At 36.3% G+C, this 19,952-nt stretch overlaps 1 protein-coding gene across 4 annotated transcripts in view; it reads left to right on the plus strand.

Annotated features, from left to right (window-relative positions):
* LOC127429003 (glutamate receptor 4-like) overlaps nt 1-19,952 on the plus strand; it is a 155,275-nt gene that overhangs the window by 88,147 nt on the left and 47,176 nt on the right. For all 4 annotated transcript variants that reach the window (XM_051677716.1, XM_051677718.1, XM_051677719.1 and 1 more), the window contains exons 4-9: nt 5,434-5,618; nt 6,029-6,082; nt 7,962-8,120; nt 13,410-13,577; nt 15,247-15,351; nt 19,063-19,173. In XM_051677716.1, the coding sequence (XP_051533676.1) occupies nt 5,434-5,618; nt 6,029-6,082; nt 7,962-8,120; nt 13,410-13,577; nt 15,247-15,351; nt 19,063-19,173 (782 nt within the window). The remainder of the gene's footprint in view (nt 1-5,433; nt 5,619-6,028; nt 6,083-7,961; nt 8,121-13,409; nt 13,578-15,246; nt 15,352-19,062; nt 19,174-19,952) is intronic.

The following is a 19,952-nucleotide window of genomic DNA, read 5'->3' on the forward strand; positions in this document are numbered from 1 at the left end:
TATAATGTGTATGTGCAGTTGTGCAAGTATATGCTACTGTCATTGCTTTTGAATGTTTATGTAATATGTATGTTGTTTGTTTAACAGGCATGTTAAAATGTCCACACCAGCCATAATATACAGTGCTTTGATATGTTAATTCATGGCAATTTATGTATATCAAAAACATTAAGGCATTGGTATATACTGTACAATTCACAGTTACTCAGTTAGCATTTTATGGATGATAAAAATCTAAAGTGTTTCAGAGACCTCATGAAATTGCTTGACGAGTGCAGTATTCTGTCCTGTGTTGACATATTTCCCATTGCTTGTCCCTTTGTTACTTGCCAGTCGGTTGCAGGGGGAGGGGGGCAATCTCATTCTACACACCATCTGATTGGACAAAAATCTGTGTAGTGCAGCATGAGTCATTAATACAAACCCCATTTCCAGAAAAGTTTGGACGTTTTGTCAAATGCAATAAAAACAAGAATCTGTGATTTGTTCATTCTCTTGAACCTTTATTTAACTGACAAAAGTACAAAGAAAAGATTTCCAATGTTTTCACTGACCAACTTAATTGTATTTTGTAAATATATATATATATATATATATATATATATATATATATATATATATATATATATATATATATATAATTTGATGCCTGCAACACACTCATAACAAAACTGTGTTTCATATGAAAGTTGGGACAGGGGCAACATAAGAGTGACAAATTTATAGAATATCCAAGTTACGTGCTGAGTGGCTTATGCTATTTACACTTGGGCTAATATTTTTGGTTAGTTTTCCTGGAAGAGAAATACTGTAAAATTTAAATACGTATATCTGCTAAATGTTTTCAACCTTTAGGAGTATAGCAGCATCAGTGTTAATTTTCATAGCTTCATTTTTTTCACTTTTGACAAAATGTCCTTTTAATTTAGTCACAATTTTATCATCTCATATTCATATCGTTCATATATTCATTTTAGTCAGTAGTTTAAAATAACATATTTTGGTTGACGATAATGTGCAAAATGGCAAAATGACTTTTCACTTTAACGGCCAAACTATAACCAAATATTCAAATATTTGGAAATGTATAAACTACTTACAATTATATAAACCTGTATCAATTAAAGATCAACATGTTTAATGTAAGATTAAACAACATAAGAAAACTGTCCTGAAATATATAATAAATTTACTGAAGTATTAGCTACTTCTATAAGTTACTTGGAATGTTTAAACAATTTAAGATATTGCATTGCATTTTTAAGGAAACACAAGTTACGTCTAATCTAATTCAAGTTCACCTGTTTATCAGCTTTATTTTCTGTGGAGATATAAGTTGGAATATTATGTGTATGTTGTGGAAACAATTGGTTGACTTTTTAAGTGGAAATTGGTCTGTGCTGACAAAAATTCAAAACACTGCCCCCAGTGGTCAAAGTGGTAAGTGTTGTTGGGCAAATATGCATATGTGAGCTCCATTTTCCGGGTGAAATGTCCACAGAGGGGTGGCAAAAGCAAGCTGTGAAGCAGGCTGTAATACAGTGAAGAGGAATGCTTCCAAACTTCCTGGTTACAATGAGGGATCCGAATCCAGGTCTCCCATGCTTCTTGCTTCCTGTCATGCCACAGGATATGGTAAACATGCTGAGCCTTTACAAATATGTCTGATAGGAGATGCCGCTTGTCAGAGAGTCAGCATGATGTTGCCGATCTATAGGGGACTCTCGGAAACAACATGCTGACTTCCTGTGTGATCATGTTGGCTCCTCCAGCTCACGTAGCTCAAGCGGAGAAATTGCCTACATACTATGACTGGATTATTTGAATCAATTCTTTCTATATTCTTTAAACATACATATTGTGTGTTGTAACATTATATCTTGCAGTATAATTTTTTACTCATCATACTGTATTTGTGTCAACCGTATTTTTTATTTAAACTGTTTGATTATTATCACGATGCATTTTTTTTGTCACGTGTTTTCTCGTTGATGAAATGAAAAAAAATTTTTTTTGTCAACAAACATTTTCGTCAGTAATTTTGTCGTTGAGATTAACACAGACTCGCCAATAGATGGATTCAAGCCACAAAATGCCTATTGTGATCTAATGGAGTGCTAAAAAGCAAATTTTTAACACATCTTTTGTGTCTCCCTTTAATTTATGCATTAGATTTAAATACTAATTTAAATGCCTCTCCATGTGTCAATTTATGGTAGGGAGAGAAAGGGTGAACAGACACAGCACCCGATTGAGCAACAAGGTTGCCAGATCAAGCACAGGTTAATCCTCTAAATAGTGGAGCCGAGAGAGCTGCGTTGCCAAATTCTGATTGTGACCATAAGGGTCCATTTTACAGGGACATCTGCTCATCTTGGAGTCAAGTGGGCCTCAGAGGCTCTGAGTGCCTGTTTCAAACAGCTAGATTAACATATCCAACATCAGCCCTGTCTGATTAGTACAAGCAGCACTGAGGCCAGTTAGCTAGAATAAGAAGAGCTGTAATGGAGCTCCCAAGTCCTCTCAGAGAGCTTCAATTACACCTTGGAGAAGATGACAAAAAGAAGCTTGTTCTGCCTTCCAGTTTAGCCGACACTTATGTTGCTGCATGATGATGGGTTCTATTTTAAGGATGCAGGTGATTAAGGTCAGGCAACCGAATAGATCATGTTTTTGTCTGTTTTTTCTGAGTTTTGAGCCTGCTGGGACCATGCACTCCCATGGGGATTGGGGCCTAAAACGAGTCTGTCCGCATGAAAGGATGGGAGGTGCATATCTGTGTTCTCCGATCTGTGTCATGTGATCGCTCACAGGCCTGCAGTTGCAGATGAGAGAGTACCGCACTGGTGCAAGGATGACTCACTGACAATGTCACAAATCACATTCTTTCTGAACAAATGGGAGCAGCACCTCAATGGTTTAAGTCTTTAATGTTTTGATGCACACTAGGGCTGGGTGATATATTGAATCACTATGTATTTGCTAGGATTTTGCTAGTGATATTGCGAATATTGCAATTATTTTGAATGCATTTTTTATTTGGTACTAAAAAGGACTTTGACATTAAACTAGTTTCGCGAAAACTCCTTGCATCATAACTCACGAGAATGAGAGCATTAAGACAAAGATATTTTAATAGCGTCTTTGAGTTAAACATCAGTAGTGAAAAAAGCGTTAGATATGGTAAGTTTGATTCATTTTACATGAATCAGTTCAAATCTGATTTAAATATTTGTTTGCTCCACCGTTAAATATGCTCACTGAAGTCTTTTTTTCTTCTTATATTACATTATATTAATTTCTTTAAAATGTCAAATGTATATGTAGGAAACAACCTAGTCTCATAGAATGAATGTTACTATAACTAAATCTAACTAAACCGCTTTCTACATTTTGCTTCAGTTTCCTGGTGAAATTAACACTAGATGCACTACAACAACACTGTTTTATTTTTATTTATTTACTTTCACACAAATCACAGATACTGTGGCTGATTATGACTTTATAAACACATATTTTTCACTCTGTTACTCACACACTGCTATGTTATATCAAAACACTTTTATTCTAACGCATCATTTGAAAAACTATACATTTTAAAGCTTGTAATACAGACCCACCTACAATTACACAGTTATTCCAATGTGATTAGCTTCCACTCTAGCTTACCTGATAGAGTGTTTGACTTTAGACACAGAGATCGAGCCTTGAGCCCAGCCAAGGGCACTCAAAGTGAAAGTGAAGCGAAAGTTCCATTGAAGCGACACAAAATGATGTTTGTTGCTTCAATAAATGTGCTTTTAATGTCGAATTTGCTTTTAATACACTATCTGTTAGGTTTAGGTGTTGATTTAGAGAATGATGTCTGTTTTTTTCACCAGTAATAAAATTCAGACCAAATTTGTGAACACTATCGGTTAGGTTTAGGTTAAAGTTTTAGGTTAGGGAGGTATGTTTTACTCATTAAAACATCCATCTAATATTCACCTGAAGAACCTCTGATTACAACATAATTTCACTCAATTTTGGAGCCCCCCACTGGGCATTTCACTGGGAAACTGCAGCCAAATGTGTATGAATCCTTTTGTGCATTTAGTGGAAAACAGTGTAGTAACATGCATTGATTATGTTAATATAAATATTTCATATATTGGTAAGTCCGATTCATTCCCGTAAATCAGTATGATCTGTCTGTTTCAATGAATTGATTCAAAACTTTCAGTGAACTAATTCAGTGATTTGTTTGTGCCATCACTCAAAATGTTCACTGAAGTCTCATTTTTCTTATATTGTATTTACGTCTTTCAATTTAAAACATATTTAGGAAAATATTGCTGTTTTTGTGTTTGGTTATATTGGTGCAAATAAATGAAAATGACTCAATATGATTCTTCCTTTAATTCATTTGGTGGGAACAATGTAGAAAAAATGTCTTGATTATGTTTATCTACATTTTTTTTTCTCCCCAATTTGGAATGCCCAATTCCCAATGCACTCTAAGTCTTCATGGTGGCATAGTGACTTGCCTCAATCTGGGTGGTGGAGGATGAATCTCAGTTGCCTCTGTGTCTGACACCGTCAATATGCGCATCTTATCACGTGGCTTGTTGAACGCGTTACCACGCAGACGTAGACGTGGAAGCTTCACACTATTCTCCGCGGCATCCATGCACAACTCACCACGTGCCCCAGCAAGAGCGAGAACCACACATTATGGCGACCACGAGGAGGTAACCCCATGTGACTCTATCCTCCCTAGCAACTGGGCCGATTTGGTTGCTTAGGAGACCAAGCTGGAGTCACTCAACACACCCTGGATTTGAACTCACAACTCCAGTGGTGGTAGTCAGCGTCTTTACTCACTAAGCTACTCAGGCCCCCATTTATCTACATTTTCTATATATTGATAAGTTTGTTTTAATACCATGAATCAGTTCAATCTGTCTGATTCAATGAATCGATTCAAAACTCTGATTCAGTGAGTTGTTGGCGCTGAAGTGTAATTTTTCTTATATTGTATTCATGTCTTTAAATTTGAAAACATATTTAGGAAAATATTGGTGTTTTTGAAGGTGTATTGTTATATTGGTGCAAATAAATGAAAATGACTCAGTATGATTCTTCCTTTTGTTCATTTAGTGAAGAACAATGTGCAGTTGTAAACATGCCTTTATATTTTGTATCTACATTTTGTTTTATTGTTTTTAATATATATATATATATATATATTTTTTTTTTTTTTAACTTTTTTTTACAATGTCTGTTTGGTTGAAATGAGCATCTGACTAAAATGAAATCTGAGCGAAAGCATAAATATTAAGTTATTTATTTACTGTCAAAAGGCTGAATAATATCTGTATTTTTTTTAGCCATATCACCCATTCATAATGCACATAGTGATGAAATGCCTTGCTGTTTACCGTTTTGTTATAGGATATTCAATACTACAGGCCATCATGGAAAAAGCAGGGCAGAATAGTTGGCAGGTCAGTGCCATATGCGTCGAAAACTTTAATGACGCCAGTTACCGACAGCTTCTCGAAGACCTGGACCGCAGACAGGAAAAGACGTTTGTGATAGACCTGGAAGCAGAGAGACTTAACAACATGCTGGAACAGGTGGGATTTGGGGGCGCTGTGAGGTACATATATATAGCATCCATTTTTATTAAAGACTGAATATGCACGACCACAAGGTTCTGAGGGAACACAGAACAGATTTCCTCAAGTAATTCCATTTCAGAAATTACACCTTAGTCAGGCAAAGTACTTTATTCACAAAAACCTCTCCCTTGATATTTCTTTCTCATTTTGAAGCTGTCAAATGTTTTAAAAATATTCTTGCTTGTGTTTGCTTTGATATCCCTCAAATTGCAGAGCAGTATGGGGAGAGGCAGAAATAATTAAATACGGCAGAATTCTGTTTTCCAAACTGCTAACAGCTCAGTCATACATTCATAAGATGAGTGAATGTCGAAAACCGTATTTGCTTTTAGGATTTGCTCTCACTTTAACATTTACCTCCACAGATTGTGAGCGTCGGCAAGCATGTCAAAGGCTACCATTACATCATGGCAAATATGGTGAGCTAAATTGTATTTCCTTATCGCCTTATTCTCCCTGTCAACTGTTTTTCCTTTCATATTCTGCTGTATTTCTTACTTTCTACTAGTCCTGGGTGACATATCAAATACTCACAATATATTTGCAATGATTTTGCTTATTTGAAATTAAGCAAAATAATATTGCGATGATTTAAATTCGCTTTTTTATTTGGACATTGCAAGTAAGAGAGGATTAAAGGGATAGTTCACCCAAAAATGAAAATTCTCTCATCATTTACTCACCCTCATGCCATCCCAGATGTGTATGACTTTTTTTCTTCTGCTGAACGCAAACGAAGATTTTAGAAGAATATCTCAGCTCTGTGGTTCATACAATGCAAGTGAATGGTGATCAGGCCTTTGAAGCTTCAAAAAGCAGATAAAGTCAGCACAGAAGTAATCCATACCACTCCAGTGGTTTAATCAATGTCTTCTGAAGTTGGATTTGGGTGAGAACAGACCAAAATATAACTCCTTTTTCACTGTACATCTTGCCATTGCAATTTCTAGGCACAATCAAGATTTCAAGCTTGATTACACTTCCTAGATCTTGACGCATGTGCAGAGTGCTAGATGACACTATAGGAAGTGTAATCGTGTTTGAAATCATGATCACCAAGGACACTGCTTTCAAGATGTACAGTGAAAAAGGAGTTACATGTTGGTCTGTTCTCACCCAAAACCAACTGGATCGCTTCAGAAGACATTGATCAAACCAGTGGGGTCTGATGGATTATGTTTATGCTGACTTTATCTGCTTTTAGGAGCTTCAAAGGCCTAATCACCATTCACTTGCATTGTTTGGTCCTACAGAGCTGAGATATTCTTCTAAAAATCTTCTTTTGTGTTCTGCAGAAGAAAGAAAGTCATACATATCTTAGATGGCATGAAAGTGAGTAAATGTTTAGAAAAATTTTAGGTGAACTAACCCTTTAAAACAGATATTTGCAACATCACTCAAAAATGTTCACAGATGTCACAAAATGTTGAAATCAATATATATATATATATATATATATATATATATATATATATATATATATATATATATATATATATATATGATGTGTATTACAATGTATTGTTACACTGATGCCTATTAAGGAAAATTTGTAAATATTTATCTTCATTTAGTGAAAAACTATTTGGAAAACTTTCCTTGATTATTTATTATTATTATTATTATTATTAAAGATTATTTACAGTATATTACTATTCAATATTATTTTTACTATATTTTACATCTTGCATTAAACATTTTGAATCTACTTGACACTGATTATAAAAAATCTATTTTTTTGAGCAAACATGTAATTATCAAGATATTTTTGAAAAATGTCAAATTCTGAAATAAAAACAAAAATGTAGTTATTTCGCCCAGCCTGACTTTCTTCAAGGTACTCTCTAATGGTTTGCCATGGCCTCTCCTTTCTCTCTTACTCTCTTTCTTTCTCCTGCCCTCCCTCGCTCTTTTTTCTTTCTTAATCTTTTCTTTTCTTTAAGCAAGATCAATTTGAGAGACTAATTCGTATTCCGGTCTGAGCGGTGGTGACAGTGTTTTAATGATGCTGGGAGCTGCAGAGCGTACGCTCTCTCTCTCTCTCTCTCTCTCTCTCTCTCTCTCTCTCTCTCTCTCTCTCTCGCTCGCTCTCTCTCTGCTTGCTTGCTTTTCACGGAATTGGCTCACAGAGGCAAGCTGGATATGAGTGTTTGCAGAATTTCTCTTATCGTAGCCCCGCATTGCCAACTATGTTTTAATAATCTCTCTCTCTCTCTCTCTCTCTCTCTCTCTCTCTCTCTCTCTCTCTCTCTCTCTCTCTCTGTATTTCTTTCTCTTTCTCCTCCTTTGCTCTGGCAGGGTTTTAAGGACATCAATCTGGAGCGTTTCATGCATGGGGGAGCCAATGTGACAGGCTTTCAGCTGGTGGACTTCAGTAATCCCATGGTTATTAAACTCATGCAGCGTTGGAACAAGCTGGACCAGCGCGAGTACCCTGGCTCTGACATGCCTCCAAAGGTACCATTACATGGCCCAGTCCAGATCCAGTTCAGATCCAGTGCTGAACCTCTTTAAACTCAAATGTATTAGCATAAACACACAATAACTAATTTCATCCAGTCACTTTGAAAGACCTCCAAAATCTCTAGAAAGTGTATTATCATCACATCCAATGCAATCCAAGTGTGTTTCAAGGTTGCAGTGAGGCAAAATTGTTTAATCTCCAATTTTCAAGAATTTTCAGTAGGAATAATGACTTACAAAACGGGTTAAAAACCCCATGGTCCATTCAAATACACTCTAAAATGAGAATATCCCTGCCCCTAATACCACTAATATAACGAATTAGCAAGTAGCAAATGGATGTGACATAACTGATGCCTATTGGTTATTTAAATAAAAATTAAAAAAAAGAAACAGGTCTTCAATATGTTCCACCCAAACTATACACAATAACACAATAACAAAAACTGCATCACAAACAGTTTCATGGAGTCTTTAATAGTTGTTTGTACAGAAAAAGAGGGTAGGCCATGTAACAAACCATATCATGTCAACCCCTACATTGAATTATAGACCTGCATTATGATGGGCTGTTTCATTCATCCTTGTCTAAATAGATGAATCCTGCCAGTGGTTTGATAAGCCTGTTCATGTCTGCATTGTGAAAACAAGGGTTTTGTTTATCCATTTTTACTGGGGCTGAGCTTCCCCTTGGGGGCTGATGAAGATGACATACTTTGGAGGGCGGTTCCATTGATCCCTGCCTGGTGATGCGTCGTGGTAACGGAATTCCCTCTGGCGTGGCCTGAGGGGACATCACTTTAACAGGCGGCTGATCCTCACTGCACACCGCTGGATGGGGGGGTGGGGGGGTTTGACCGCGAGGCTCAGATTGAGACAGACAAACTGGCAAGTAATGGTGTAAAAAAGGAGGCTCAGGGAGGCTGTTTCTGGTGTGGTCCAGCCATCAGCTTGACAGGCTACAGTAACATTCAGTCACCACATGCACGGATTAACATTTTCACTCCTACTGATGCAATTTACACCGTAATTCCCCAAGCAGTGCAAGCACACAATCTTTCAGTGATAAGATTGAGATTTTGACTTATCTACATCCAGGGTTCCAAATTTAGGCTTGCCAAGCACCTAATGCAAGTACAAATTGTCTTGACAGTTGGCCAAAAACTTTATTACACAGCTAAAAATAATTTTCTTCATTATCCTTAAAACAAGATACATTTACTTGAGATGTAGTTCATGATGTTGTGATTTACCTCAGATATGTTTGGTTTGGTTCATGGTTTACAACTCTTTTATGAAGTATTTTATGAAAAGTCTATGGGAAAAATGTATAGGAAAATACTTCCGGAACCCAGACGGCTGAATAAGTGGGCGGGCACTGTTGCACTCTATTCACTCACTATTTGCAGGTGTGGCAAAAGTTAATTTTGGACACTGGCTGCATCACTTTTGCTCTGTCTCTTTCACTCCAAATACCTCAAGCTGCTCCTATAAGCCAATGTAAGACAGCAGCACAAGAGAGACCCCCAAACCTCCATAAAATCTCTGAGCTTTTAGCCTTTCTGTGGCCTTTCCTGTTGAGTCCTGAAGGCACCGTCTTGTGAGTCCTCACCTTCTTTGGGGATTAATCCATGTGTTTTAGAAATTAAGAGAGCACAGGAAGTGAAGAGAGCTGAGCATTACCTGGAGTGATTAAACAGCAACTAATGTAATAATTCCTTTCAGTCATGAGGGAGTCAGTAACCTAACAGCTATTGTTATCTTTGATTATTAATATTGGTCCATGACAGTGTGGTAGAATAAATAAACTCATCACCTTCAATATTTGCTGTTATTTCTTGCTATTTCCATCTCAACCTTACTCTTGTTCAACCTATTGTTCCCCATCTGTCATTTTAGCCCACGGGTCTTTCTGCGGTTTTTCTATTATGTTTGTAATGGAGAGTCTCAGTTCTTATACCAGAAATCTGTTGATGGAATGCCACATACTGTACCATCTCACAGTACTGCAAGAGTTGCTTATTTCAACTGTAAACCATCAAACAAACAGCACTCTCTGAACACACAGCAGGGGTATTTTTGGCAGGAATGGTTTATGTTGATCGGCATGCTGTTTCCGAAAGTTCCGGTACCCTAGGATTGGCAACAGTATGCCGACTCACTGACATGCCCTGTCTCCCATCGGACATATTTGGAACAACTCAACAACTATTACTTTCCCTCGTAGCATGACTGGTAGCATGTTGCGTCAGTTTCATGAGAGACCACAGTTCAATCCCCATTCAAATGAGGAAGTAATCACGTTTGTATAAACAATCACGAGCGTGATAAGGAGGTTGCATTTTTATCCCTAACATTGCATTTTGTCTCTACTAATGGTTAAGGTTAGATTTGGGTTTTGGTTGGGGGTGGGGTAGATTAAATAAAATAAACATTTCTCTTCACTGTTTTACACCCTGTTCAGCTGAAAACAATTATTTTTTACAACTGGCTTCTGGAGACCTCTTCTGGATATACATGGATGTCACACTTGTTAATATGCTCAGAAACACTTACCACTTTAGCCTCTGGAGGCAGTGTTTTCAAATTCGGTCAATGTATACCGATTTCGGCTAAAGCAAAATCAGCGCACACACTTGCCGATTTTTATGTGAGATCAGGCTGATGAATGTACAGGTCTCAGGTGACATCATCTGACTCAAACTATGACATACCCTCTTAAAAAGAAAGATAAAGGCATGGACCCGAGTTGGTTTGACATCAGAGCTTAGTTTGGATCGCTTGATTGGTTGGTGTGAAAACGTTTTTTTTTTTTGTATTGTTTTTTCAATTTCGGATGTTTACCAAAACATACTGCAGTTCGAACCCAATGGGAAAAGAGACCAACAGAGGCAGGTGGAAAGGTTGAAATTGAACTCAGGTTTGGGCCAAGCAGTCGAATCTAGTGTGATCACAGCAAAACACATGTGTCCCTGCATGTACTAGACTAGAGGCAAGTTAGTTTCTTTAAAAACACCATTGGTTCCCTGCAGTGATTCATTCTGTACCATTTTATCTCTGCTAAGCAGAGAGAGAAAGAGAGAGAGAGAGAGCACAAGCCACTTATTGGTGCAATCAGGGCAGCTTCCGATAGCAGTTGACCAGCCTGCCGCACCCCAACCCATCAGAGGGTGAACATACAGCGCTTCTAAGCTACTGTGTCAGAGCTCACTGATTTCACATGCTCTGCCTGCTCCTAATATATGCAATGATGAGCATGTGTGAGTGGCTCCTCAACACACCACTGCTCTCTTCTCTTCCCCCTTTCCCTCCTTTTTCTCTTTCTGTTTTCTTGCGCTTGCAAAACTGGTTGATTTTTTTCCTTACGATGCAGCTGTTCTTTGCAGAAAAACAAAGTAAAATCACTGTCCCGGTGATTCCACTTGGTTTCACAGTGTCCTCTGCTCGAAAAGACACCTTATCATTCTACAAAGCTAAAGTGTATATACAAATCCCACATGTTGTAGGACATATTGGGCAAAAATGCCACTGAAAGTGACAAAAAAGGACCTTTAATGACCCTTAATATGGGGGTAAAAAAAATGCACCCATAGTGAATTTCTATTTTTTATTAGTTATCTAACGTTTGATATATTTAATAATTGTTCTATATGATTTAGACACTGTAGTGACCTATAGTTGCCAGTAGTCTCTGTATTTGTTGTCTCAGAGGCGAGTAGGCTTGAATGTTTAGTTTAAATTAAGTTGGGTTTTATACTGTATATAAAAGAAAAATCAAATAAAAAAATCCTGTTCATGTGTTCTACTTGCTATAGTTTGTTAGCATGTTGCTTCCTCCTCAAATAGCAATGTCAAATGTAAATCAAGTCAATCACTGAAACATCAGCCTTGAGTAACAAATAACACGTATAATATGTATGTGTACACACATATAGGATACTAATAATTTACCATTGTTGCACAGAAAATCAATGTTATATATTATGTATTTGTATGAATTTAGTACTAATTTATCTGGTAATAAACAAAGAAATAGATGTCCTGTAATAATAAACTTATATAGATATGAAATAGTGATAGAAATACAACTGGAATTCAAACGGAAGTTGAATAAAAAAAATAAAACAACACTATTACATACCTAGGGTCTCTAATGTGCCTGTACACTTTTGGTACTTACAGCATTATAAAAAAAGAAAATTTTTGTGTGTGTGTGTGTGTGTGTGTGTTACAGTATTTATAAGAGAAAGATTGAGAAATGCTAAAGAGGTGGGCACAACTCCAAAAATGGATGAGGTACAGGGGGTGGAATATGTGTTTAAGGGTTAAAACAATCCTCTAACATTTTTAGAAATTCACTGTAAAAAATACAGTGACTATTTTTCAGGCATCACGGGATGTCATTTTGGTGCTTGTATATTTTACAGTTCACTACCGTTTATATCATTAATTAATTAAATGTTAATATACCAACCAACTGGAATTACAAAAATCTGCTTTGCACTTGTGTACTGTACTGTTAACCACCATAGTAATATTGGTGGTAAAACAAAAGGCCATGTGATGACTTAAATTAATCAAGAATTGCCCATCCAGTTTGAATGGCCCTTAAAGATGTTTAATGTTATAAATATCATTAACTAATAAACATAAAATGTAACATAAAACACCCCATACATAACTGTATATAACAGTAATATTTGTTTTCAAAAAAATAACAGAAAAACATATACAAATTATTGTTAAATAACAAATTAATGTATTATTATTAAAATAAATATTATCTTTTTAAATAAAATATAATTTTCAACAGTACAAGGTAACTACCAGTTAACCAATGACCAAAATTTTATTGTAGCATTTGTACATTCTATTTCTGTTATAATTACTAAAAAGTTTTACAGCAAAGAGCTGTATAATGTAGTAAAGGTATAGCAAACATAGATATTTTAAACATATCCTAGCAGAGCATTTTGCGCTATGATATCTTGTGCTTTATTTACATGTAGTTTTGTATTTTATTTTTATTTGATTTTCTAGGTAACAGCCATAATTGTTCAGACTGAGAATGTATTTCAATTAATTGCTTCAATTGATGTATTTGTTATGGACAATACACTGTGCATTTATATGTTATGTTTTGTATGCCCTCTCAAAGTTAAAAATGCTGCTGAAAGTCAAATCCAAAGGGCAAATGCTGCCTCTTCATAAAAAGTTCATTTCTGACATTGGTGTTTAGGTATATATGGTGTATGACATATCCGTGCCCATCTGTTTCTGTAGTACACCTCTGCACTGACATACGATGGCGTGATGGTGATGGCAGAAGCCTTCCGGAACCTTCGGCGGCAGAAAGTGGACATCTCCCGCAGGGGCAACGCTGGAGACTGCCTAGCCAACCCCGCAGCACCCTGGAACCAGGGCATCGACATGGAGCGCACACTCAAACAGGTCACATGCACAGATGAGCATATGCAGCCTTTAAATGGGAGAAGGGAAAGAGGCGCATTTTATAGGGTGTAAATAGGGAGAAGATAGACAGCTGGAGTAAACATGTAATGGAAGAAAAAAACAAGCAGAGAGGTGAAAGAGGGCAGAGGTTGAAGAGTAATTGACAATATGAAGAATGTGAAGGCCCAAATTTGAATGGAGTGAAGGTGGGAAATGACAAGGAAAATGGAAAAGTGTAATGAAGGAAACTATATGGATGGTGAAAAAGAGACTGGCAGAAAACAGACTGATAAAGACAGTGACTACGTTTTCACCATTTACATTTTCATAGACACCAGAAGGCGGCTTATTGCGAGAAAGCGGATTATTGCCAGAAAGCAGCATTCCCATTTGCATGCACTGTATAAGCGGCGTACTCATTACTCCCAGCTTTATCCACAGCAACATAATTTTCCTGCAACGCTTGTGTAATTAACAAACATGGCATCTGAGGAAGACTTCACTATTTTATTCTCCATTGCTTCACTTTATTTCCAGATATTCCAGAGTTGTTGCTGTTTTGGTTTTCTTAACTTTCCATCACATCCTACAACGGAACTGCACTGCAATAGTGGGGTTTCCCTCTTACCTAAAACTCTGGGATTCCCCCTGTGTACGAGTGCATATACTGTAGGCAAACGTGAAGGACAGTCAATATTTTACATTGGTGTGTATAAATGGGTATATAGTTTATAGTGTATGTGCTTTTCCCTTGTACTCCGAAAAATTTTGAATTCTTTCCGCTGTGTTGACTTGTTGTTGGGCTCCATCCTATGACGTTTGTTATCCTGTCTGTTCACGCACATGCGCACTCTTCAAAAACCTGTAAGAACGGTGCTCGTGCATTTACATGACCACATAAGATGCGTTCTCAAGGAAAAACTTGGGTGTGTTAAACCGCTTTCTCTTAATCCCTTAAACGGTGTAAGGAAATCTGCGTTCTTGTTTACATGATGTTTCAGAATGCTGCTTTCTGCAAAAAACATGGTATAAAAAGTTTTCTTAAGTGCATGAAAATGTGGTCAGTGAGAGCAAGAGAGAGAGAGGCAATGTCCGAAACCTTAAAACGGTGGCCTTGCAGATTGTATATTGATGTAGGAAGATATAAAGGCATGTCTTAATGCAGTGTTTGCAATAACATCTATTAAGATGCACCTGGATGGAGAAGAAAATCTTAGATGAATCCTTCGCAGAGATGTATTGGTGTATAGTTCACTGGTTCCTTGAAAGAATACAGAAAATGTGTTATTTTATTTTTATTTTATTTTATCTTCCACAAATTTAGCAATGTAGCCGGTAAATATTTGTTTGGTTATCTCTAAAGCTTTGTTTTAGATCCTTAGAAATTACATTATGGAGCTTTGGAAGCCAGTCTTAAACCTGGTTCCTTGGGAAGTACAAAAACACTATTTAGTCATTCACTGTCTGGGCAGCGAGGCAAAAAGGCTGCCTTCGATTTTGGACACAACCAGAGAAAAATAGACTGTGAGGTGTTTTAAAGGGTAATGCTTTCTGAGGACAGCGATTCAAAAGTTAAGAGTAAGGAAGCAAATGTGTAAATGAAAGTGTTTAGTGGTACTTTGCAGTGGTTGGATAAGCTGTAATTGCATTGTTTATCACTATAATCCAGGTGCGCCTTCAAGGATTAACAGGAAATGTCCAATTCGACCACTACGGGCGCAGAGTCAACTACACTATGGATGTTTTAGAATTAAAAAGTAACGGCCCTAGAAGGGTAAGATATCAGTCACAAGCATTCCACTTTCTGAGTCATCACAGACTGTTTTTTCTTCTGTCCATCTTATAATTTAGAACAGATTGTATTCATTCTATTTTAATTTAACTTAACACATACTGTATGTCCAATTTAAAAAGTGCTTGTCAAGATGTTTTATGTCTGTATTCATCTTTTATTCTGAGAAAGTGTAATCATGCCTTTCCTTTGTTTTGTCTCTCAACATCTGTCGAGTGTCATTGCAGTATAATTCATCGGCAAACACAACCAAATGTGCTTACCGCTCTGTGCTTCATTTGATGCCACTGTTTCTGCAAGAACAATCCCAGGGACCCCTGATGAGTCTTATTATAAGGGTTTTCTTTTTGTAGAATGTAACATCTTGTATCTTATTTTACTGCATGAGTATGTCAATTTCACAGATATATGGATCTCTTTACATGGTGAAAATGTGTTGTATAGCCAATTTAGCTGCTTTTTAAACCTGTATGAATCATTAACACTCATACATCATGGATGATAATTTTCATAGAAATGGAAGTTATTTCTACCCTGGCTAAGCAAATCTGACACCCACCCAGTATTTCCTGTGAGACAGTGTCCTCTGTTTTTTGCCCACGTTAGCTGGCGGAGAGAGTGGGTTATTTGACAAGCAGACTTTGACCAACTTGCCCCCGTGGGAATGTGTAAAAATCAAATTAAGTAAATTTGTTTGTATTCTATTTAGCTGAAAACCAGTCTCTGTGTAACTAACTAAATGGGAGAGGGGATTTATTCTCTTACACTCCAGCAATGTGATCATATTATCTGCAAGAATTCTTGAGATAATAGTCTCTGCTCTAAATGTACATTCCAATTTAGATATATAATTCACAGTTAAAGGAATAGTTCAAAATTCTGTCATTGTCTCTTTCGAAACTTGTTGTATATGACTTTCAGTCTTCCATGGAACAAAAAGCAGTTATTTAGTATAATGTACAAGTTGGTGTACAACGAAAGTGAATGGTGACCATGGCCAAAATGTAAAGTGAAAAATTAATTAATTTCAGTTTGGTCCTCACTTAAAACTACAGTATGGCTTTAGAAGACTTGGAATATAGTGCATGAGTTATATGGACTACATTTATAATGCTTGTATTGCACTTTTTTTTTGGCCTTTTTGGAGCCCCTGGTTCTCAACCTCTGTCACTGCACTGCAAAATAAATAAAATAATTTTCTTAATAAGTATTTTTGTCTTGTTTTCCAGTTACAATATCTAAATATTCTTAAAACAAGATATAGTTACTTGTCAAGCAAAATGGCATAAGATATTAAGTCTTGTTTTCAGAGAAATCTGACAAAATTTTGCTTAAGAAAAAAAATCTGCCAATGGGCTAAGAAAAAGTATTTTTCTTACCCCATTGACAAATCATTTTTTCTTCTTTTAAGCATAAACTTCAATTAATTTAGTTAGATTTCTCTGAAAACAAGACAAACTTACTAACCATTTTGCTTGTCAAGTAACGATATCTTGTTTTAAGAATGTTTAGATATTTTTACTATAAAACAAAACAAAAATACTAATTAAGAAAAGGATTTTTTGCAGTTTGTATGAAAGAGAGCAGCTCTGACATTCTGCTAAACTTTTCCTTTGGTGTTCCATGGAAGAATGGAAGTCATACAGGTTTGGATTGGCACATGCTGAGTAAATAATAACAAAATCTTAATTTTTGGCTGAGCTATTCCTTTAACTACATCTAAAAATACAGTTTTAAAATAAAACAAACAGAGGTACCAAGGCCCTATGTGGTCTAGTGGTTTTAGCAGAAGATCTGTGTCTTTACCATAAAGTCCCGTGTCACACACCTTCTTCTAAAGTTATGTGAAGCCCTCCACCTCTGGCGTGCTTTACGGAGTGTGCCTGCTCCTGGCTGCTGTTAAGCAGGAAGAGTGATGGGGAGAGGAGGGCAACAAAGGAAGGAGCCGCCAGGGTTTGGCACTCATTTATCAGTCGGTTGTGAGCACCGCTTTAGGCAGATGCTGGAGCCTGTCTCCTCTTTCTCTTGTTCACCTGGGTCTCCTAAGGACACAGGCACAGACTGCTGCTTGCGTCCACTACTTCTGACAGTTTTTCATCCCACAGTAAATTGTTGCATGCAGCAACATCATTTTCCAAGCAACACTCATGCAGAATAACATAATTCATCTTGGAGCATCTATATAAAACATTTAAAATAACTAAATGTATTGAGGATTATGTGGTTTATGCTTAAAACAAGTGGTTTGTTTTAAGCATAAACCTTGATAAATGTTGATATTTTGCTTGATTTACGCTTAAAATAAGAAAAAAACACAATGGGGTAAGAAAAATTGACCTAATTCAAGATATATTCTCATAAAACAATCTTTGATATCTAATGCAATTTTGCTTTTAGGTAAATGTATCTATAAGGAGGTTTATACATTTTATAAAAAAATAAAAATAAAAACAGCTACTCTTAAAAATATATATTTTCTTGCTCAGTACAAATGTATTTTGTTTTCCAGTAAATATATATATATATAAAAAAAAAAAAAATATATAAAAAAAAATCATATTTAGCTGAGAAGTAACTTTGTGTAAGATTATAGACATATTTTGAGAGAATACACAGTATCTTGAATGGTTTATATTTCTTTTCTCATTAGCAATTCCAACCCCCACCCCCACCCCCCTTGTTTTCGCATAAACCTTGCTTTAAAAATATATATTATGTTTGATTTCTGCTTAAACCTAATTCAAGACATATTCTCATAAAACAAGTCTTAAAGAGATAGTTCACCCAAAAATAAAATTCTCTCATCATTAATTCACTTTCATGCCATACCCAAATGTGATGACTTTTTAGAACATGAACTAAGATTTTCAGAAGAATATTTTAGCTCTGTAGGTCCATACAATGCAAGTGAATTGTGACCAGGCCTTTGAAGCTCCAAAGATCACATAAAGGCAGCATAAAAGTAATCCATACGATACAGTTTAATATGTCTTCAGAAGCAATACAATCACTTTGGGTGAGGAAAAGGATCAATAATTTACTCCTTTTTTCTATAAATCTCCTCTTTCACTTTAACATTCTTAAAGTGGAGGTGTATATTTATAGTAAAAACATAAATATTGATCGCTTTCTCACCCACACCTCTCATATCACGTCTGAAGACATGGATTCAACCACTGGAGTATTATGGATTACTTTTATGCTGATTTATTGGATTTTTGGAGCTTCAACATTTTGGTAGCCATTCACTTGCATTGTGAGGACCTACAGAGCTGAAATATTCCTCTAAAAATATTTGTTTGTGTTTTGCAGAAGAAAGAAAGTCAAACACATCTGGGATGGCATGAGAATTTTATTTTTTTGGGTGAACTATCCCTTTAATATCTAATGCAGTTTTGGTTCTCAAGTAAATTGATCTTGTTTTATGTTTAGATATTTTCAGTGAAAAACAAGACAAAACTAGCAATTATATGAAAATTATTTTTGCAGCGTAATGAATGGACAAATGTATGAATAATGTAAAAAAACAAATAATAAAAAAAACACCACCAAGATGTTTTGTGCTATTTAGCCATCTCACATACAATTATTTATGCATATTTACACTAGCATGCACGTATGGACAGGCTTGCATGTATTCACTCACTCCCAGTTAGGGCTGGAGTCTCATTCTTTTCCCTGTACCATCTCCAGATTGGCTATTGGAATGATGCTGATAAGTTGGTTCTGACCCAGGATCATGCCTTACTTCCCAATGAAACGTCTGGCATGGAGAACAGAACTGTAATTGTGACAACTATTATGGTGAGTAGTAAATTACTTTATCTGACATATTTTACAATAACACAAGTTTAAACATATAGATGTTTGTCTTTCATCTGAAAACTTCCATGTACCAAGAGCTCCTCTCATACACATGGTGAAAAAAATGAACATTTGCCAAAGGCATTGATTTTCTTCATAACGCACACACACAAAGTTTCAGATTTGCATACGTTGCAGAATTTGCGCTATGCTGTTCATCAAAGCACATTCTCTCTGTGTGTGACCTGTCAGTCATACTGCTGTCCATTCAGATAACCAAACTGTTTTTACATGCTCTGAATAGCATTTCTCAACAGTGCCGTGTAAATGTTTGCTGCCATTACGGCATTGTTTGTATGCTATGTGCATCATGTGCCTCTTTCACGTACTGTCTAAAGTTGCCAGAACTGGTATTTTGGACTATTCTGGTATGTTTTTTTGTTTGTTCATTTTGTCGACTGTAATCAGGAATGGACGGGGACTCAAAAACAGCCCGGGACGTATACTGGATAATCATAACCCACAGATGATAATTCACCACTATATTAGTTATATTCATTTATTACAAACTTTCCTATTGTATTATTAATTTGATATATAGGCCTATTGATTTTTACTGTATTTAAAAGGGACAGTTTACCCAAAAATGACAATTCTGTTATTATTTACTCACCCTCATGTTGTTGTGAACACAAAAATAGATGATAGGCAGAATGACAGCCCAGTGCTCCCTATGACCAGTCCATCCCTGTCTGTAATCTTGTGTGTGAATTATTACT

This window comes from Myxocyprinus asiaticus, chromosome 38 (assembly GCF_019703515.2).
Source record: "Myxocyprinus asiaticus isolate MX2 ecotype Aquarium Trade chromosome 38, UBuf_Myxa_2, whole genome shotgun sequence".
NCBI lineage: Eukaryota > Metazoa > Chordata > Actinopteri > Cypriniformes > Catostomidae > Myxocyprinus > Myxocyprinus asiaticus.